The sequence below is a fragment of the Leopardus geoffroyi genome, chromosome A3 (genome assembly GCF_018350155.1).
Source record: "Leopardus geoffroyi isolate Oge1 chromosome A3, O.geoffroyi_Oge1_pat1.0, whole genome shotgun sequence".
NCBI classification, from domain to species: Eukaryota; Metazoa; Chordata; class Mammalia; order Carnivora; family Felidae; genus Leopardus; species Leopardus geoffroyi.
The window spans coordinates 102,264,189-102,285,424 of record NC_059336.1 but is presented as its reverse complement, the minus strand read 5'-3'; the positions used below and the strand labels follow the sequence as shown (position 1 = coordinate 102,285,424).

At 56.3% G+C, this 21,236-nt stretch overlaps 1 protein-coding gene across 5 annotated transcripts in view; it reads left to right on the top strand.

Moving 5' to 3' along the window:
- PSD4 (pleckstrin and Sec7 domain containing 4) overlaps positions 1 to 21,236 on the top strand; it is a 35,305-nt gene that overhangs the window by 9,779 nt on the left and 4,290 nt on the right. For 3 of the 5 annotated variants that reach the window (XM_045446822.1, XM_045446821.1, XM_045446818.1), the window contains 13 exons: positions 9,980 to 11,057; positions 12,176 to 12,280; positions 12,567 to 12,645; positions 13,153 to 13,537; positions 16,474 to 16,650; positions 17,072 to 17,152; positions 17,301 to 17,413; positions 17,655 to 17,713; positions 17,898 to 17,987; positions 19,028 to 19,071; positions 19,416 to 19,576; positions 20,512 to 20,582; positions 20,703 to 20,866. In XM_045446822.1, coding sequence (XP_045302778.1) covers positions 10,089 to 11,057; positions 12,176 to 12,280; positions 12,567 to 12,645; positions 13,153 to 13,537; positions 16,474 to 16,650; positions 17,072 to 17,152; positions 17,301 to 17,413; positions 17,655 to 17,713; positions 17,898 to 17,987; positions 19,028 to 19,071; positions 19,416 to 19,576; positions 20,512 to 20,582; positions 20,703 to 20,866 — 2,498 coding nt within the window. In that variant the 5' untranslated portion in view covers positions 9,980 to 10,088. Of the gene's footprint in view, positions 1 to 2,350; positions 2,651 to 2,702; positions 3,454 to 9,979; positions 11,058 to 12,175; positions 12,281 to 12,566; positions 12,646 to 13,152; positions 13,538 to 16,473; positions 16,651 to 17,071; positions 17,153 to 17,300; positions 17,414 to 17,654; positions 17,714 to 17,897; positions 17,988 to 19,027; positions 19,072 to 19,415; positions 19,577 to 20,511; positions 20,583 to 20,702; positions 20,867 to 21,236 lie in introns of those variants that run through there. The other 2 variants (XM_045446819.1, XM_045446820.1) reach the window with 2 other exon arrangements.

The following is a 21,236-nucleotide window of genomic DNA, read 5'->3' as shown; positions in this document are numbered from 1 at the left end:
TGTCCTTTGCCTACTTGTCCCTGTTAAAGCTCTGTCAACCCCCAGAGGGGCCCCTTCCTGCTGCTCACACGTGGCTCACTTCTGCAGCCCAGTCCTCCCTTCCCGTCCCCTCCAGGCATGGTTTCAGTTGCTTGGTTGAGTTTCACAGGTGTCTTACACCTGATATTTTAAAAAGCAAACTGGATTTTCTCCCCCAAAGCTTCATCTCCCTGATTGAGCCATTTCCGAAAGTGCCATTTGCACCCGTCCAGGTGCTCTAGCCAGCAATCTATTTAGAACTTGCCCCTGACTTGGCAGTGCCCTCCAAGCCACTGACCTGCCTCCCCTGGACCGTGGGAGCCCCGGGTGGTCTCCCTGTTGTCAGTGAGCCCTTGACTGTCTAGTGCCCATGCGATAGCAGATGATCTTAAAAACCAGTCTGGCAGTGCCCCCTGGCCTGTCATTTCTCCACTTAGCACGCACACTGGCTGACCACTGGGGACCCTGTGGGACCTGGTCCTGCCACACCAGCCTCATCTTCTCCCACCATCCCCTCAGCCAGGTGACCAGCTGGCTGCCTTGCTTTCCGTCCCCTTAACTCACGGAGAGCTTTCCAGTCTCAGGCAAGGAATTAGACGGGCTGGTTTTTCTTCACCAGGGGATAATGGCCCCCATGAGCATTTCTGGTCTCCTGCCACTGTCCCTGCTGTCGTCCCCCCCTTGCTCCCCACTCCTTCCTTCCTCGGCATCCATCACCACTTACAATCATGTGTTGATTACTTAGGCCACTTGTTTATTTTCTGTTTCTGTCACTAGATTGGAAGCTCCCTGAGGACAGAGTCTGTGTTTTATTCCTGAGGGGTCAGCAGCTTGTCGCATTGGGACCACTGGAGGAAGGGGCGCTGGCTGGCCGGGGCCACATTCCAGAGAGGCCCTGTGAGGCTGGAGGCCCGGGGGGGAAGGTTTGCATTCAGGCTGAGGTGACTGGGTTTGTGGCAGACACAGCTGGGCACAGCGCTGTAAAATCCCAAATACAGAAGGAGGGGCGGCCTGGGGGAGGTGATGAGCCAGGTTTGTACTGCGGGGAGTCCGAGGCACTCATGAGATAAGCCTGCCCCTAACATTTGCCAGCCCCAGGAAGTGAACAGTGGAGGGCCCCGTCTGAGGTGTTCAGATATATAAAAATTATAACTGTGCCTGCCAAAGTGTTCTGTGAAGTGTGTCCTCTCCTCTTACCTCCCAACTTAATACTGACCTGGAGGTCCAGGTTTGAATGGGGATCCTCGGCCTCCTTCGAATGTGGCTGTTGCGGCAGAGCTCACGTCCAGCCTCCGACCCCTGCCCTGGACTGCCTCCCCTCCCTCTTCCCACTCTGCACCACAGGTGCACGCGGGGAGCAGCCTGCTACAGGTCCAAGCCCTGTCCACCCGCCCCCGTCCCTCCCCGTCCTCCGCAGTCTAGGGCTGCACAGAGCAGTGATGCAATGCCTCATGGGAGGAACAGGCCATGGGGGCCCCCGAAGCCAAGAATTCCAGGCTCCTTGGGTGCTCTGAGTATGGTGGAGGAGGGCCTGGTAGGCCTGTCCTCGTGGAGGAGGGACACAGATGGCAGAGGGGTAGAGCCGGAGTGAGGTCCTGTAAACTGTGGGCCAGGGTGGCCTCGGTCAGAAGGTGCTCTCTTCATGGCACTTGCATGCGGCGGAATCTCCTGGGCCCTTGGAATTATGAGGAGCTCGGGTGGGGCGGGGGCTTTGGAGCCTCAGCAGGGGAGGTGGTGGTTGTTGAGGCGGGAGGAGTAGCTTGTGCAGGGGGAGAAGAGAATGGTACAGGGACCATGGCTCCCCACCAGCCTTTGTCTCACGCTTGTGGACACCTGGGGCCTGTGTCCTGCAGATACATGTGGGGAATCCAGCAGTGGGGAACGGATGACAGTTCTCGTGGTCAGACACTCTGAGTTCTAATCTTAGCTCTGCGACTTCCCAGCTGTGCCACCCTAGGCAGAGGCGTAACCTCTCTGAGCCTGCCTCCCATCTGTAACGGGTATAGGGATGCTTCCTCAAGCAGGTGAGAAGAGTTGGCTGGGGTGCTATGGGGGGAGGGGGGGCGCTTCGTGACCGCAAGGCCTTTGTATCAGGCACCCCTGTTACCTACGTGAGAAGTAATGGCACACAGTTTGCAGTATCATTTGTGAAAAACAGGCAAAGAAAAGCTGCAGGGCCCAGGGCCCTCTGTGTCCCACTGGGTGCCCTGCGAGGGACCGCCAGCTGGGGTAGAGATGAGAACCTGGTGACAGAACCACAGGGAGGAAGGGGGTGGGGCCTGTCCACAGTCCAGGGCACAGCACCTTCCCCTTTCTCTCCCGAGGCCCTTGACTGACAGTTCTCTCTGGGCCTGGTGGAGGGCCCGGGGGCCTCCAGCCAGCAGGGGCATGGGGAGGGGGGCCAGAGGCAGTGGGCCTGGGAATGGAGGCCCCTGTCTTGTGGGCAGGAAGTGCGAGGTGCAGAGCAGCTAGGGAGCCCTGGGGAGGCTGCGGGGTGGGAGGGTGAGAGTGTCGGTGAGGAGAGCGGAAGTCGGAAGCACCGGCAGCCACATTCTCCACTCACGGACGGACAGACGGGTGTCCGGACCTTGCATCGGGAGGGCCCGCTTATCCTTTCCTGGGTCCTCTGGAGGTGAGCAAGGCAGACCTGCTTGGGGTGGCGGCTGGGACGGAGCCGGGGGTGGCAGAGGAGGTGGACAGTCCCGTGCGGGCCCTTGTGGTAGCTGCTGGGGCAGGTGGGAAGGAAGGAGGGCTCTGTGGGCCCACTGCGTGTGCACCTGCTGTGAGCCTGGCAGGGCGTCAACCCTCAGCTTCTCTCTCCTTTCTCCCTGTACCCCTCCTCCCTCAACCTTCCCCTCCCAAACCGGCCCTGCCTCCGATCCCAGCTCTGGCTCCCACTCACCCTGGCTGGGGGTCTGCAGTTGTGAAGAGTTAAGGGGCAAAGCAAAACTCCTTCCTGAACCTCTTGCGGGCCTTCCCAGGCCTCTGGTGACTGCTATGGCTCGGCGCCCAGGGAGGACTTGTGTGGCCAGAGGTCCCAAGTGAGCCAGGAAGAGGCTGGAGAGAAGGAAGCTAGGCGGGCCTGGGTTTTGGGACAGCTTTGGGTGCAGTCGCTCAGAATCAGCCATTAGGGGGCTCCCAGCTGTACCTCGCCTTTCGGGCCCCACCCCGAGAGAGGCTGGGTTAGTGCCCAGGACCCTGGTTGCTGGCTTGCCTGGGCAGCCTTGGTTTAGGCCTGTTGACCTGACTTGCAGCCGCCACCATTTTACTCTGAGAAGTGTCCCTGTTGGGGACACTCTAAGGCCTTCTGCTCATAGTTGTGATCCTCACAGTGAATGGAGTCTCCAGGAGGGAAGGTCCTTCCAGGGCCTAAGATCCTGTGGCTGGTGTCACTCCTCTGCTAAAAAGCAGGGGAGAGTGACCTGTCAGCAGCAGGTAATAAATACCCCTCAGGACTGTTGGGCCTTAGCCAGGTTTGAAGCAGTGTGCCTCAAAGGGGCCTGATTCCCCAGCCTCCTGGGGCTTTAGAACGTCACGGAGCTGCTTCTTTCTATAGATAAGGAAGCACTGAGCACAGGGATTAGAACCTGGGCTGCTGGGAGACCCGAGAAGGGGTGAGGGTGCTCCGGCTTGGCCCTGAGCCCTCCTCCTGGTCCTTGTCCTTTTCAGGGAGCAGCTGCTCTGGAGACACATTGGTGTTCTGCTCTCATTCTCTCTGTCCCCCAACATCTCTGCCCCAACCCCCTTCTCCATACCCCCATTCTCTCTTCTCCCACCCATTTTTGCCCCCCCATCTTCTCTGTACCCCATCCTTTCTGCCCCTCCCCCACCCTCCCTGCACACCCATTCCGTCTTTCTTCTCTGTTCTCCCTCTCTGCCTGAGCCCCAGCTGACCCCACCACAGGGTCCTGAGTACCATTGGAGCCTCTCTCTCTCTCTCTCTCTCTCTCTCTCTCTCTCTCTCTCTGCACATTTGCATGAAGGCTTCTTCCGTGTGGGCAGGATGTGGGGCTGCCCCTCGTCATGTCTCTCAGTGCTCTGGCCCCAGGTTCAGGCAGGAGCGTCTATCCTGCACCTCCAGACAAGGAACTCCTTTACTCCTCTGTTCTCCGGGGTGGCATCCCTAACCTGGCTCCTGCCTAGGGCTTCATGGGGACAGGCTACCTCCTAAATCCCTGGAGAGGCCAGGAGCCTTTGCTTTTTCCATAGGAAGGAAAAATTTCCAGGGCAAAAGGAAGGAATGTGTGCTGAGTCTGGAAGCTTAAAGGGAGTGAGAGACGGAGACTTATAACCCAGATAGAAGGTTCAGGGCCTACTCCGGGAGGAGCTGAGAGCTGAGGGAGCCCACTGGGAGGGTTGTCTGTGTGCTCGTTTGTTTTGGCTTCTCTAAAAGGCCGGCAAAGCAGCAAAGGTCAACTGAGCGAGACATGCTATTTCCGAGCACCTACCGGGGGCCAGGCCAGCAGCCACTTTCAGACCCGTCCGGCTTTATCACAAATCTATAGAGTAACTTTACTCCATCTTATTTCCTTGTTTAATAGCTAAGGAACCAGGTGAAGTTTCTCGACCAGAGTCATGCAGCTCTTTGGTCATAGTTAGGGCTTGAGTCTAGTCCGTGAGCCTCTGGACGCAGCCGGGGAGGGGTGTGGACCTTCAAGGCTTCCACCTGTCCCCTCAGGGCAGGCTCTCCCCCAGCCCCCTGCGGCCGCCCTGCACTTCAGGGTACAGGCTGTGTGCCCAAGCAGGGGGTGAAAAGCAAACCCAGCTCTCAAAAAGTACAATCCAGGTACCAACTGGTCTCCTTCTTGCCCCCAAGATCAAGGCAAAGTTGCACTGAAGCCCAGGGCGAGGTCAGGCAGGGGTGGAGGGACTCATGTCCCCTTGATTTCCTAGCAATCAGTGTCTGTGTCCCACACGCCCATCAGCCAGACCCAGCTTAGCCTCTGCAGGGCTCTCCATACAGGAGAGAGGGGGCACCACCCCTCTTCCCTCTGCCCCAGCCCCAGCCCCCTCCTGTTCCTTCCTCTCACCGTCTCCTGGAGCTCAAAGCATTTTGTTGGATTCCATAGAGCCATTCCACCAGAACTGAGCTTTAAATGTCCCAAGCCATCGAAGGGCCGCTTCATTTTGGAGGTAACAAAACCCATCTTAGGAAGCACCAGAGGCTTTCACCCTCCTTGGTTCTGGTTAGCCTACCTGAGATGAGCGATCTCAGAAGAGATTTCACTAAACACCAGGGCTGCAAAATAAAATGAAATAAAAAGTAAAATAAGAAATTTCTAGGTGCAGGAGCCCTGGACTCCGCTCCCCAGTTCCTGGCCCACCTCTGCCTAAGAGGTGCTATCCTACCCCCGGGAAACAGGCCCTTGCTCCATTCTTGACCCTTGCCATGTCAGGCTGCCCTCACCCGGGTGATTGGCAGGACTCCTTGATGGCCATGGGAAGTGACCTCACCCCTGAGGTCATCCTACCCCTTCATTCAGGGAGGAGCAGTTCAAAAAAAGGAGGAGAGAAAGAGAGGGAGGAGAAGGGGAAGAGAAAGAGAAAGGAAGAAAGGGGTCAGGGGAAGAAGGACCTTCTTAAACTCTCAGTGACGTGGCTTGCACAGGTGGAGTACCACCAAGGTGCTTAAACATGTCTTCCTCAGGTCCTCTCTGTTGACTTGCTGCCTGCAAGCCAGGACCCTACCTCTGGGAAAGCTCTGCCCCAGGGCACTGGGCTTCCTGGGAGAAGGGAAGATATGATTGGTTCATGAGCAGAGGGAAGTTGTGAGGTCAAAATGATGCTACATATCCTCCAAGCCTCAGTGTCTCCAGTCCTTTGGTAAGGTTGTTGAGGAGGGGCTTCCTGAGGATCTGTCCCTCCCACCCACTCATCCATCCATCCATCATCCATCCATCCATCCATCCCATCTGTCCATCCATCCATCCATCCATCCATCTGTCCATCATCTATCCATCCATCATCCATCTCTTCCTCCCTTCCATCCATCCATCCATCCATCCATCATCCATCCATCCATCTTTCATTTATCCATCCATCATCCATCCGTCCCATCCATCCATCCATCTTTCCTGTCATTTCCACAAACATTTCTGGAGTACCACTTCTGAGTCAAGCAGGTACTGCACCAAACAGTGGGAAAACAGATGAATTCAAGAGACTCTGCTTCACAAGTAATTCATACTTCATTCAATGCATGAAGACCCAAGGGAAATAGATTTATGGGTGGGTAGATAGGGCGCCTGGGTGGCTCAGTCGGTTAAGCATCTGACTCTTGACTTCGGTTTGTGAGTTCAAGCCCCACATCAGGCTGTGCTGGCAATGTGGAGCCTGCTAGGGATTCTGTCTCCCTCTCTCTCGGCCCCTCCCCTGCTCTCTCTCTCTCTCTCTCTCTCTCTCTCTCTTTTTCTCTCTCTCAAAATAAAATAAAAATTAAAAAACTTAAAAAAAAAAGATTTATGGGTGGGAAGAGAGAATGATACTTAAGAGAGCCACAGACCTGGGATTGGACCCCAGTTCCCCCACTTACCAGCTGAGTTACCTGGGCATATCTGACACTGTCTGAGCCTTCACTCAGCCTTATAAGTAGGGAGGAACTGCTACCATTTGTCTTATTCTTGGGGTGGCTGGCAAGACAGATGAGCCTGTAAAGCACCAAACTGGATAACTGGCACGTTGCAAGGGCTTGGTATGTTCTTTTTGCCTCCCCCATGAGGTTGGGTTGCCAGATAAAATACAGAATGCCCAGTTACATTTGAATTTTTAGAGAGTAAATTTTTAGTATAAGTATGTCCCAAATATTGAGCATCCTGTATGTTTATTTGCTACATGTGGCAACTCTACCATGAAGTTGCATGCCGCCCATTTGGAACTGCCAGCCTAGAACTGGGAACACCTCCCACTGGACTCTGTAACCCCAGGTGTCCCACAGGTGGTCCTGAACTTCTTGAGTCAACACTAACCTTTAACTAATCCACTTGAACCAAAGTATAAGGACATGCCCTCCGCCCTGAACTTTGTAGTTGGGAGTGGGCATAACACACACACTTGCAGGATTCTGTCCTTCAGCATTTCCATACTGAGACAGGTGAACAGGATCACAAAGAACCTGCCTTCTAGGTGCTTACATTCTGGGAACGGGAGGCAGATGAGAACCATGTGAGTAAACCACCCGCCATCACACAGTGGGGTAAGTGTTCTGAAATAGAGAGTGAGGGGTGGGGTGTCACCAGGGTGAATTTAATTGATTCAGAGTCATGGCCTAGTCAAAGTGCATACCTCTTCCCCCATCAAATGCTTGATCTCTCAGTCTGTCTGTTTCCTCCCTCCATTTCCCAGTCTCCACCCCACCTCCCTCAGGCCCCAAAAATCTGCTCTCTTCTCTCTTTGGTCTCTGGAAAGCTGCTACAGCTTTTCTGATTTTTTTCCCCCCTCAAACCCATTGAAGAATGTCTGGTTTCTTCTGGGAAGGCAAATCCAATGATCATTTACATCTAGCAGAGTCATGAACGTTTACCTGTATGGCTCCTTAATTCATATACATATTTATATAGAATTCTGTACATATTTGCCAAGAGGAGCATGGGGGATGCTCCCCCATGGAGGAGCCTTTCCACTGGCTGCTGCCAGCATTTTCCAGTCCAGTTATTGGCATTTGAACGTCTCTTATGAAGTGAGTTCACTAATGGGAGTAGGAGAGTTGATGTCATCCAGGCAAAATACTCTCATGCCCACAGGGCCATGCTCTTGAGGCTGGCACGTGTTCATATACAATGTGTGGAGGAATGAGGACTGGAGCAGAGGTGTGGGGAGGGGAGCCAGCTAAGCACAAATAGACCAGGTCCTGGTAGGGAGGGAAGGTCAGGGGAGTTCGGCCTCGGGGTCGGGGAAGTGAGCTGTAGACTGGGTGCTTCTTTCCACCTCTGCCCTAAATGGAACTTTCTGCCCGATGTTCCCTGTGCCCTGTGGACTGCAGTGGTGGGATCTCACCTCCTCACTCATACTTGATCATTCCTCACACAGGCCTGGGGAGGGAGGTTTGGATCTGGCAGGTTGTCCAAGTATAGACAATGGGTTGTGAGGTTCACTCCTCCTTCTCCCTTGGAAATAGGACTATGGCAGGTCTCTTACTCAGAGAGGACGGAGAGTAGAAAATGGACAGCCACCTAGGGGGAGCAAGGTAGTCAGATATCTCCTTTGGGGCCGGCCGAGGATTTAGGGAGCAAAGCATCTGAATCCTCAGCCTATAACTGGGGCTGGTTGTGGGGAGGGGTGTGGGGTGGAGACAAAGAACCAAGAAGGACCCAAGGCCGAGCTAGGAGACCCATAGAAGACCAAGGGGGAGACCAGTGCACATCAGTTTGATTCAGAGCATTGAATATAAGATTAAAAATAAGAAACAGCCCCATTTTGGGGGAAAGGTAGTCTACACAGTCACTGCCAGAACTTGGTGGCCTCAAAGGCGGGACTGGGGGCCTTTCCCAGGGGCCACAACTTCAGGATCATGAGGCCCTAGTTCAGCAATGACAGATTCTTGCTCTGAGTGAGGGATGTGGTGGTTGGGGCAGAGAGGTAAAAGTCCAGAAAAGGATTCTGTTTTTGAGGGACTTTTAGGGGAATGCTCTTAAGAGGAACAAGAAACTGAAATTCATGGTGGTCCTGTGTCATTTCTGTTAGGTACCCTCCCAAAAGAGGGCACAGTGCCAAGCTGTGTTTCTAGGTGACCTTAAAGCAATAGGTTTAAACAAGAGGACCCCCACCTGACCCTGGTTTTCCAGCTCTGGGGGTTCCCATTTATTGAGCGTCTGATGGCAGACTATAATGTAGGCAACAGGTGGTTACAAGTCAGGGGCAGGTGTGTGTTTATTTGTACCTTAGTTCCCCAAAGTAGTTTAATACAGCACACAAGCACACACAAGACTTCACGGTAGAAACACGCGAGTGAGGAAAGTGAGCCAAAGAGAGAACAAGAAAAGGTGGGATGAAGCCAGGGATGGGTTCAGTACTGGAAATCTGTGCTCGAAGGGCCTGTGCACTTGACCCCGTACTTCCTGAGAGCCAGTACCAAGAGCGGAACAGGTTATGAGTTTCATAGCGTCCACAGGATCAAAACCAGCCACTTGTTCTGAAGGAGCAGGGCCACCCAGAGAGCCACGTACCTTGTCCACATGCAGAGCATGGAGATGCACGCTTCTGGAAAGTACCCTGGGGCATCCCTCAGCTGCACCCAACTGGTGCGAGTGTGGCCGATGCACCGGGCAGGTCTGAGCCAATGTGGTGCAGCCCTTGGTGGGCACAGCCCTGTACCTCTCTCCTCCCCACGCAGCTAGGTAGGTCTGTGGGCTGCGGGTCCTCCTGTCAGGAGCCCAGGCTGGCTCTAGCCCAGCGCCCCCTCTGGCCTCCACTTGCATGGTGGAAGTGAGAAGCAGCCTCCTGGCCTAGCGAAGGATGAGGCCCCAAAGACGGGAGCCCAGGGAGGCAGAAATAAGGCAGCCTGCACCTTTCTCTCCTGGGTGCCTGCTTCTCCCCCAGGTCTCCCCGCCTCTAGTGTTGTCTGTTTGGCTCCCACACGCTTTGGTTTACGTGTGTTTTTGGCTTCCGTGGCTTGCGTGCCGTTTTGAGGCACGTCCACCTTTGGTTCCTGCCAACCACTTCAGTCCCTCGGTTCTCCAATCCCAATTCCCTAGTAAATCATCTGGTTCGTCCAGTTTATCTTTTCCAGCTAAGCCCCTGGGCCACCTTCAGCCGACAGACGGGGGTCTTGGAGCGAGCAGTTGAGACTGGGGGGGGGGGGGGTCGATGGTGCCCTCCTCACCCCGCCGGCGGGACTGTGGCTGGCAGCATCCCTTGGCCGGGAGCATGGATGCGACAGGCACCCCAGACGCATCTAATACACTAGACGTGTGTCTCCAGGGGCTCACAGCCTTTGCTAACCTGCATTTGCTCTGGGCGCTTGCAGGGTAGATGTGGGTTCCCAGCGGCACCCCAGGCCAGCGCTCCCCCTCATCCTCACGATGGGATTGTGAAGGCGGACATTTCTGGGGCTTCCTGAGCAGCTTGCGCTCCGGATGATGGGTGACGACAGCCTCTCTGAACACCCCAAACCCATGGAGTTTCTCAGCCTCTCCTTGGGAGACGACCTGCGGCCGTGCCCAGGAGCAGACCTCAGGGAGACATGCGGCCATCCTGACCCTCCCGAACCTTGTGTGGAACAGACCTGGTCCTCTGAGCCTCCAGATTCCACAAAGCCAGATGCTCCTCCCGGGGCCTCCGACACAGAGCCTGTGCACCTGGGGAGCGGCTCTTCCCAGGGGGGGCCCAGGCACAAGGCCGCACCCCCCGGGTCACCCAGGAGCAGCCATCCTCTGGGGAGCCCCAGGCAGAGCCAGAGCACGTCCACCCAGGTGATGTTCTGGGCGGGCATCCTGCAGGCCCAGATGTGCGTCCTAGACCTGGAGGAGGAGCTGGAGAAGACAGAAGGGCTCAGGGCTGAGCTGAGGTGCTGCATCCCCACGGCCCCTGTGGAGCTCCCCGCCTTCCCTTCCAGCACCGCAGGCCCCCGGGGCTCGGGCCTCCACCCCAGCTCGCCCATGGAGGAGGCCTCTGGGAGAGACAACAGCCGGCCTGAGGGGGAGAATCCGAAGCCCGTGTGGCCGAGGGAGGAAAGGCCGGACTCTTCCCCAGAGTGGGGTGCCGAGGAGGAGAGCGTCTTCTTCGACAACCCCCTCTTTTTGGAGAGCCCTTGCTCGGACACCAGTGCTTCTGGAGCTGGCTTTTCCTGGGGGTTCTCAGACTCTTGCACAGATGAGAGACCCGGGCTGCAGTATCCCCAGACCCTGGAGCCCCCGCTCCCAGGAGGCGGAGTGCTGTGGGAGCTGGGCAGTGAGCTGGATCTGGGGGTTGGCACGGCTGATCGCAGCGGACATACCACACCTCCATTCCCTGTGCCCACCTACAAACCTCACTTCTTCTCGTGGGCCGTGGCTGACACCACCGAGGGGACCCCTGAAGCACCTTCTGACTGCGGGGAGAGTGAGGTAAGCCGAGCCCTGGGGACCGACCCAAGGCTGTGCATGGGGACACGGAAGGAAAGGCCTTTCTCTGTGGTCACGGGGCCCAGAACACTCTTCAGATGCTAGGGCCTTTTGGAATGCTGAAGTAATATAGCTGAAAAGCAGGTCCGGGTGGCCTTCAGAATTATGAGTCCTTCGTTCGTTTCATGAACGCCATGATGTCCACAGAACACGATGGCAATTAAGTGCACAAATGTCTCCATCTCACCAGTTTCAGGGGGCTGTATCTGGACACATTTGGAGAACAAACAGCTCCTCCAATTGCAGCGTGTTCCAGGCCATTCTTAGTCTCCACCCCTCCCACCTCCAAGACCTTCCCAGCTGTAACAAGGCAGGGCTCAGCCTGCAAGATGACCTCTGCCCCTGGCCGGGAGATGTCTGTTTTAGGAGTCTTGTCCTCTCTTTTCTTGAGAGATTTTAGCATTTAGTTACTTTTAGTTCACCATCTTTCAACACCCCCACCCCCCACCCACCCCCGTGTTGATAGATCAGGCCCCTGCGACAATGGCAGAGGTCCTTGAGATCAACTAGGGACAAGTTACGGGGACAAGTGATATGAGACAGCAGGGAGCAGTTTTCCCAGGGAGACCTCTGCTTAAGAGATAAGGAAAGTCAAGATGGCAGAACAGGGCTGTAACTTTCTAATCTCTGTTTGCAAAGAACAATGCAGAAGAGCCATTAACCCGAACGGCTCTCTCACCTGACCCCAAGATCAGAGATGCTGCTGGGGACTGTTGGGAGTCCTCTCACCCGAAGGCTGGGGGTGCCCAGTGTGGGCCGTTACGGCTCTGTACGTGACCCTTGTTGCTCTGGCACCCTTCGGGTCCTCAGAGGGAAGCCTGGGAGCCCCATCCTCACAGCAAGTGGCACTTGCTCCCATCCCAGTGCCTGGGTGCTGCCACTCTCCCTAGAATCCAGCCCGTCCTGGGGCCGGTGCTGCAGCCCGTGGAGGGAGGAGGCTGGGGGCAGAGAAGGCAAGAAGTCAGTGAGCCTGGATGGGAGGTCCCGGAGGCCTTGTAGGGCGTGTTAAAGGCACTAAGAACAGTTTCCCTCAGGTCAAACCTCTTGCCTCTCTTTCTAAGACTTCTCTGGGAAACAGCTGTGACCCCACCGCGTCTGCAGCATCCTGTGTGGATAAAGCCTGGGACACAGGACCTAGCCCCGCCATACATCCTGCATTACCTTGGGCAAGTCATTTCCCCTCTCTTGGCCTCCCCTGCCCCATCCGTATGGAGGAACATGAGCCCGGTGATACTAGGGCCCGGCACCAGCACTTCTGGGATGTGGGTCTTTTCCCATCCAGGATTCCTCTTCGGAACTGAGGACCCAGACTAGACTGGACTGGGGCCATGTTGTCCGGGTGGGAAGACAGCAGGGAGGGAGGGGCCCTGTTTACTCAAGTCATTCTCCCTTCCCCACCTTCCCCTCTCCGTGCCTCCAGGGCTCATGGAGATCCTGTGCCTCTCTCAACAGGCCCTGCCCAGCCCTGAAGGCTGGCAGACAGAAGAGGGTCCTTCCTGGCCCCGGGGGCCTCTTCTCTCCCGGGACAGAGGTGAGACCTATTATGGGCTCTGGGAAATTGGGTGATGGGAGGCTTTGGATCCCGGTGGGGACAGAGATCATCCTTGGATTCACAGGTGTCATTGAGAAGTCTCATTATATTTTCTTGGAGCCAGACAGACTTGGGGTTTAATCCTGCTTCTGCCTCTGTGACTTCATCAGGACCATGGGTTTGAAAATGCTCATTTCATAGAATAAATGAAGAAATGGACAAAAGACCCAGCGTTTCTGATGCCTGGGTCCTAGTCGTTTAGGAAGTCCTGAACCCCAGGTTGCCTCGGGACTGGAGTCTCCTGGGAGCTCTCTGGCCACTGCCTCTGCATGTGGGAGGTCACTGCCTGAAGGAGGGACAGAACGTGCTGCCCAGCTCCAGGGGAGGAGCCCCGGGGAGGGAGCTCGTGGAGGTGGCTTCCCGGGCTGTTTTCCTGGCTCTGCCGCACCCCTTTGCCCTCAGTCTGCCTCTCGCCCCGTGTCAGCTTCACTCCATGCTCTTCCTCAGGTGACAGTGATGCTGAGTGTCCCCAGGGATCTGCTCCCTGCACCTTGGCTCCTGGCTCCCCAGGGAGCCCAGCGTCTTCACCGGAACCTAGCAGCCCTGAGTCTGAGAGCAGAGGCCCTGGCCCCAGGCCCAGCCCTGTGTCCTCCCAGGAAGGCAGCCCGCGGCTCTGGGGCCCCCACCAGGGCAGCAGTTTTCCCGAGTGGACACTAGATGCTTCACGCCCTTCACTCCTGGAGACAGATGGGGCAAAGCCAAGTTTCCTGGAGAAAGAGGAGGCCAGAGACGCTCCAAACCCAGGGAAGGAAGTGAAGAGTGAAGGCCCAGCCAGGACTCCAGAGGCTGGAGCCGTCGTCCAGCCTGGTCCTCACTTGACTTCTACAGAAGGGTAAGTGTTAGACTGACCAGCTCTCTAATTGTGGATACATTTAGGAATGCCCTGGTCTGGACAGAGCGTGAGAAATGCACAGTGGGATTTAACACACTAATATCTATGAAGCCAGGAGTATAGGACTGGGTGCCAGAAGCTTTGGGAAATACTGAAGGGTTTGAAAGCACGAGAAACCAAGAAGCAGACAGTTACACACGTGGGGTGGGATTTGTGTGTGCTGAGGCAATGCCCTGAGAGTCTGGGCACCGGGAGAGGAGGAAGGGGAAGTGTTCGGGGAACCTGACCGGGGCCAGGTGCCCAGAAAAATAGGAGTCGTGCTAGGCAGGGCTGGGGAGTGTGAAGGTCAGAGCTTGTGATGTGGGGATTACACACTGCTTTGAATTTGAGATGTCTAGGAGAAATCCATCCGTGAGCCTAGGTCCAGGGTGCTGGCTAAGATCTCAGGGGAAGCCGGAACACCAAGGGGAAGTTTGACTGGAATCAAGGGGGTGGATGTTGGGGCCCATGGCAGGATTGAATAGCCCCAAAACTGTGGCCGGAGGCAGGAACAGGACACCTGGGAAGCCAGCCTAGATGTCTGCCTGCCCCGGGAGGCCGCATGAGGACTGTCAGCACCTGGGGTCTCCACCCAGGAAAGAGGTTTTGTTCTCTGGCTGGCTGAGTAGGGACATACTGAAGAGACCAGGAGGCACCGGTGACAGTTCTGGTCGCACCAGCTGGAAGGTTGGCCCCACTCCTAGCTCAGTGTTACTGGATGATGGGGACAGAGCCTCAGGCAGGGCCAGAAACCAAAGCATCTTCCTCATGCATCTGGAAAACTCCACTCTGGAGTCTCTGGAGGTGTTTGGAGGCTAGGTAATCAGGGGAGTCTCTCAGAATCTGAGAAGACAGGGCTTGTCATACCAAAACTCCAGTCAATTCAACCCAAAATAAAAGTAAGTAAATCTGCTTAAAATGAGAAGCATACTTTCATAGTAAATAATGAAACAAAGGCTTGATCGGGGCTTTGCTTGCTATGATGTTAAGTATTACATAAATAAATAAGTTGAATCTTATTTTTAGCACAATATAGGATTAATGTTCCTGGCCTGAGTCTGCTGGCCCCACGAGATGTCTCCTTTGGGCCTGACTGTCACAGTGAGGTCACAGAGGTTATTTTTATTATATTTTATTTTACTTTTCATTTCATTTCAATTCATTTGTTTTAATGTTTATTTTTGAGAGAGAGAGACAGAGTGTGAGTAGGGGAGGAGCAGAGAGAGAGGGAGACACAGAATCTGAAGCAGGCTCCAGGCTCTGAGCTGTCAGCTGGAGGCGGGGCTCGAACTTGGGAACTGTGAGATCATGACCTGAGCCGAAGCCAGACACTTAACCGACTGAACCACCTGGCACGCCCCTCAATTAATTTATTTTAATAACAGCTTTTTTGAGAAAGAATTCACATACCATACAATTCACCCATTTAAAGTGTCCAATTTAAGTGCAAGCAGGATGCATTGCCCCATGTCAATCCTGTGGCAGTTCATATTTGCCTTATTTTTTCTACCCCCAAAGTAACTCCCCATTGTAACAACGCTAATCGACTAGGTCGTTCCTATAAACGTATTTTAGGGCTTGCTCAGCTGGGTATTCACATAGTTCCATTTAGATGTGACAAATGTGTCATTATTTTTCTTCTCTTCAGTTGTCCAGTGGAGTAAATCCTCCAGTCCCTTGTTTGTCAGTGGCTTTCCATGTGATTCCTGGAACCTTCTGGCATCACTTACACGGACTTCATGAAATTAAACGTTTTTTTGGCGAGATTTGTAATTTCACTTTTCAGTGGGTCTCTGTTATGCTGGCCCCGCCTTGCTGGGTGCGTTAGAAGCCTCAGGAATTAGTGAGGAATGAGCAGCAAAGACATGCCCCGGGAAGGGGGGTGGGCAGCCAGAGATGGATGTTTGTTTTAAGGAGAGAGTGCTGTCGAGTGCAGCCTAATTTTATAAGTGGCCGGCTGATCAGTGAACATTTTCACGTTCTGATGAGTTTTGCTTACCCGTACAGCCCCCTAACTGTGGTCACGTGGATAATGAGTGGGCACATCACGAGGATTCCCCCCCCCCACCCCGGTTGTCATACTGCAGGGAACCGGAGGAGTCAGGGAGAGGCTGGGCTCGGTGACTTCCAGGGTTCTAGCTGCCAGGCTCTGAGTGTTCCCTGAGTCTGTCGGGGTTGCCTGGGCCCCTGTAAGCTCGCGATAATGACAGCTCACCATCTGGGCTCCTGTGGTGACGGCTTCCTTTATCGAAGGGCTGCTGGTGAGAAGGGAGAGGCGGCTTGGAGAGGTCGGAAGCCGCCTCTTTGACTCCCGAGCTGTAGCTGTGCCTGAAGCCGGGCTGGCTTCCTGTGCTTCCCTCCTCCTTGCACCTTCCATGGCTCCAGCTCTAGGAGTGAAGCCTGGGGCTGGGGCTGGCAGGGGGAAGGGGGCACGGAGGCGACACGGGCAGGGCAGGACAGGTGAGGGAGATGAGTGGCTGGTGGGGTTTGGAGAGACAAATGCCATCCCTCCTGGGGATGGATTAAATACCACTGGTGTCTTCAAAGGGGACACCTGCCACCTCAGATGAACTAGGCTCAGAACATCCTGGTGGTTTGCCCGAGAAAGTGCCAGGTGCTAAGCTTGGCTCCAGCCCTTGCAGGCTGGATTCTCCTGGTGCCCAGGCCAGGCCAGGCCAGGCCAAGCAGGCTGTGACGCTGCCTCTTTCCCCGGTGAGGCCCTGGTCCAGCTTCCCTCGGCCCCCACCGCTCAAGGCCCTGGAGCTCTAGCTCACCTGATAAGCTCTGGGCAGGGACTCTGAGCATCCCTTCCAGGACTGACCTGTAGGGACACTTGCCCCATATGCCTTCCTGTCCAGCCCCCGTGGTAGTCTGAACACACTGTTGGACTTTTGCAGGCTTCCTGAGAGCCCCGTGCCCCAAGCACAGTCCCCAGAGGAAGGCCAAAGGCCACAGGCTGGAGACAAGCTGGCGAATGGTGTCAGGACCGACAAGGTGGCCTGGAACTTGGCCTCTCGCCTCTATCACCTGGAAGGCTTCCGGAAGTCTGAAGTGGCTGCCTACCTACAGAAGAAGTAAGGGGCTTTGAGCCTGAGCAAGGCTGGAGGTCAAGTCAGGGGAGGGAGGAGTGCTTGGTAGACTCCATCCGCCGGTCGCCCCTCCTGTCCCTGTGTCCCTGCTGCCCCACTGCTGACCTTCATCCCGTCATTCCTGTCCCAATCCATGCCTCCCCCCCATCCCCTTGCCCTGCCTGCCTCTTCCTCTTCATCACTCGTGTCACCGCTTGTCCATACTCTTGAGCCCTGCTTAGAGCCAGTGGACCGGTCCCCTTGTCTCCCCTACCCAACTCCTCGTGTCCTCCCCACTCGATGTTGGATGGTGCCAGTGGCAGACCAGAGCCCTGCTGCCCCCTTGTCCCCTCGTCCTCTTGGGACGTGTGCAGGCCCTGGGGCCCCGACCCCCAGTGCAGGCTTCATGCCCATTTCCTGTCCACAGCAATGACTTCAGCAGGGCTGTGGCTGAGGAGTACTTGTCCTTCTTCCAGTTTGGAGGCCAGAGCCTGGACCGCGCCCTCCGGTAAGACCCCCGGGCCCTCTCTGGGGCGGAGGGATGGCTGGGAGGTGGCGGCACTGGTGAGGGCTGGAATCTTGATTGCCCCCCGGCTCTGGCGCCTGCTTTGCTGCCCCAGCCTGGGCTTCATCCTGGACTCTGGCCCTCCTTCCAGGGTCTTCCTGCAGGCCCTGGTGCTCAGTGGGGAGACTCAGGAGCGGGAGCGAATCCTCTACCAGTTCTCCAAACGCTTCCATTACTGCAATCCTGGGGTCTTCTCCTCTGCAGGTAGGAAGGGGCTGGCCCTGAAGGCAGGGCAGGGGGGTCCTGGGGTGCCTGGGAGGGGGTTGCATGGAAGTGTCCCCTGGTCCACCCAGGAGTTCACTGGGTAGCTGCTGGTGGGAGTGTCTGGGGGACTGTGGAGAACCAGAGAAGCATTTGGGGGTCACCCCACCCAGCACAGGCAGGTGGAAACGCGGGAGTCCCGGTTCCAATGAGCTTTCTCTGCACTCCCCTCCCTCTGGAGCAGATTCTGTACACACCTTGACCTGTGCCATCATGCTCCTTAACACGGACCTGCATGGACAGGTGAGAGGGCGGGGGTGCCGGAAGAGGGGGGTTGAGGCCAGAGGCCCGGGGTGGAGTCATGGAAGGGCCCCGGGGGAGGTAGGTCTGGAGAACTGGAGGAGGTTCCAGAGTGTCCGCCTGGGGGGTTATTCTGTTGGGGTGGGGAGTGTGTGCCAGCAGTCCCCCTCCTCTGCATGGGCCACAGAACATTGGGAAGAGCATGACTTGCCAAGAATTCATAACCAACCTGAACGGCCTGTGTGACGGCGGGAACTTCCCCAAGGAGCTGCTGAAGGTATGGTGGGGAGGGAGGGTGCCGGGGTGGGGGGGGGCGCTCCCTGGGCTCACGGTGCCAGGGGCTCCCAGCCTGGGCCTGCCTCTGCTGCCTTATCTTTGGGAGGACAGGCTTGTGTATGGAAGGTCCCAAAGCGTGGGTCCTAGCCAGCCGCATCAGCACCACCTTGGTATTTGTCGGCTTGTGGAAATTCACAGGCTCCCTGCCTCGGACCTACTGAATTAGAATCTCTGGGGCTGGGGCCCCTAAAATGTTCTCTTAGGCTTCTCGGCGATTCTGAGGCTTGGGGAATGTGAGGAGCACTGGTTTCTTGGTCCTCTGAATGAACAAAGGGCAGTTTGAAGTCTAAGACTTAGGAACCAGAGGTTCTAGGGTTTGAATTCTTGTCCCTTGGCCCACTTGGGCTCCTCCTGGGGTAGCAACCACTTTATGGTGTGGTTATCACAGTGAAATAAAGGTTGTCAGGTGCTCAGAGCGGGGCGAGGCACACAGCATGCTTTTCATAAGCAGTGTTGGCCCTGGTTCTTTTGTCTGTGGGGTGAACATTTCTTGCACCCTTGCTGTGTGCCAGGCATTGCCAGGGCTCCAGAGGCATGCAAGCAGGATGCATCGACACGAATACTCTTTGTTATATCATTTCAATGTTCCGGCACCTCATTTATTCATTCGTTCACCGTATATTTATTGCCCCCGTCAGTCAGCCGTTCCTGCTGTGTCCCATGGGCGGGATGGTATGTGGATGATTCATCTTCTCAGGAGAACTAGCTCAGGCCTCACTAAGCTCAGGTAGGGACTAGGATTGCTTTGCTCACCTTGTCTCCAGCATCTGGCATGGTGCCCGGCACACGGTGAAGGCTCCGTAAATAGTTGCACGTATGCATGGGTACGTGGATGCATGAATGAGCTTCCCCCTCAAGGAAGGGCAGCTATGTTGGGGGTGGATGAGGCCGACTGTGGCCTGCCCTTGTCCTACCGATGCCAGGTGGAGTTTGGGCCCCACGGGCCGAGGCTCCCTGCCCACTGTGTGCCTTCTCTTCTAGGCCTTCTACTGGTCTATCCGAAGTGAGAAGCTTGAATGGGCTGTGTAAGTGATAGCCCCCTTCCCCCCACTCCCCACCCCTTCCCCATCTCTGGGCCTGTCCTCCCTCCACCTGCCCACCTGAGAGTTGGAGGAGCCCCAAGGCCCTGGACAGTGCTCCCCCACTGAGTGAGGGCCAGTTTCAAAGCAGGTGGAGGAGCCCAGGTCACACCTGGAGGTGGGGCTGGGGATGACAGGAACGGATGAGCTGGCTTGGAAGGACTCCTCTTGGGAGGTCATGGGTGATCTGGCTCCCCAGTGAGAGAGAGGGTGGGAGGTGCTGAGGCTGCGGGTGCCTCCTGGTGGCCTTTGCCCGGCCAGTACCCCCAGCCTGATTTTCTGATGTCCAGGGACGAAGAAGACGCAGCCAGACCAGAGAAGGCCCAGCTGTCTCCCGCTGCGGGCAAGATGAACAAGCCCTTCCTGCAGCTGGCCCAGAACCCCATGGCACCCACCTACAAGCAGGGCATCCTGGCCCGGAAGATGCATCATGATGCAGATGGCAAGAAGAGTGAGTGCTGCCCTGTCGCTGTGCGGGGCTTACGTCTGCCATTGAACTAGAGTGTGTGCGTGCATACTACTGTGGCTCTGCCTGGGGACACGGCTGACGCGTGCGGGTGTGCGGAGAGATCGCACAGGTCAGGGACCGGCGCCTGTGTTCTTTCCTTGCTGGTGACCGTGTGCTGGGCGCTATGTAAGATGCCAGGGGGTGGGGGCGCGGGGACAAGACAAACCCTGCCCTCCAGTGTCCCTGTGGTGAGGGGAAGTCAGACAGACGCATCGGTGTCTGGGATAAAAGGTAGAGATTGGTAAGTGGTGTAGGGAGGGTAAGATCAAATACGGGGGGGTGTGGAGAAGGGCTAGGTTTTGGTTTTGTTTGGGGGATGAGATGTGGGGGACAGGGACGGGTCAGGCTTCTGGGACATGATGGTATCTGAGCTGAACCTTGGAGGAACGGAGGGCAAGAGGGCATTCCCCGTAGACAAAGGAGTAGACGCAGTTTGCTCTGAATGGGGGTGTGTGTGACTGAGAACAGAAGGAGATGCATTTGGCCTCATCCCTCAGACAGGTGAAGGCTTTAGAGCAGGCCAGTGACAGGACCGGAGCCAGGCTGGGAGGGGACTCTAGGGAAGCAGGCCTTCTTCTGCTTGAGGACTGAGTCCCTGTGCCTCTCTGGATGGGACCAGAAAGATGTCTAGTGGGTCTGTGCTCGTGGGTGGGAGTGTTCGGAGAGGGGGCGGCCGGCGTGGACATCGCTTTTGTTGTTTGTTGTTTGTTGATTGCCTGGGTGTGAGGCATGGCCCGTGCTTGCTTGTGACTGTTTTGTTGTGTTGCTATGCTGCGTGTTTCCGTGGACCCTGGGCAGGGACTGAGTTGGTGGGGGAGGGGGCCGTGTGTGTCTACGTGTCTGGATGGGGCGCCCACCTTTGTGTACTCCTGGGGCAGCGCCGTGGGGCAAGCGCGGCTGGAAGATGTTCCACACCTTGCTTCGGGGGATGGTTCTCTACTTCCTGAAGGTAGGAATGGGGTGCACACCCCTGACGGGCAGGGTGGGGGAACAGGGAAAGGCCCAGGATGGTTCGGAGGGTGGGCAACAGATGATAACCTCTTTTCTGGGCCCCTGGGCCCCGTGGCAGGGAGAGGACCACTGCCCTGCAGAGGAGAGTTTGGTGGGGCAGATGGTGGACGAGCCCGTGGGGGTGCACCACTCGCTGGCCACCCCGGCCATCCATTACACCAAGAAGCCGCACGTCTTCCAGCTGCGGACTGCCGACTGGCGGCTCTACCTCTTCCAGGCACCGTAAGTCCTCCCGGGGTGACAGACAGCAGCAAAGCCCCCGCTCTCCTCTCCCCATCCCTTGCTCACCCTCTGATGGCTGCTGGCCGGACCCGGCGGGAGCGGCCTTCCTCACCAGGAAGCCTGAGAATGCTGCAGCCTTTGGAAGGGGTCCTAGGGCGGCCCCAGAGGCTGGTGCTGCCTGCTGGCCTCCCCTGACACCTGCTGCTTCCCCAGTGCATCTACCTCCTGCGTGTAAGTCCCGGTCAAGCCTCCCAATTCCGAGCGGAGGATTCCAGGAAGCCTCTAGCAACTGAGCACTGGCGTGGACATTTGGTCTAAAACCTATTGCCTTCCCAGATTTTCCTCTTTGATGGATGACTAACACCACCAG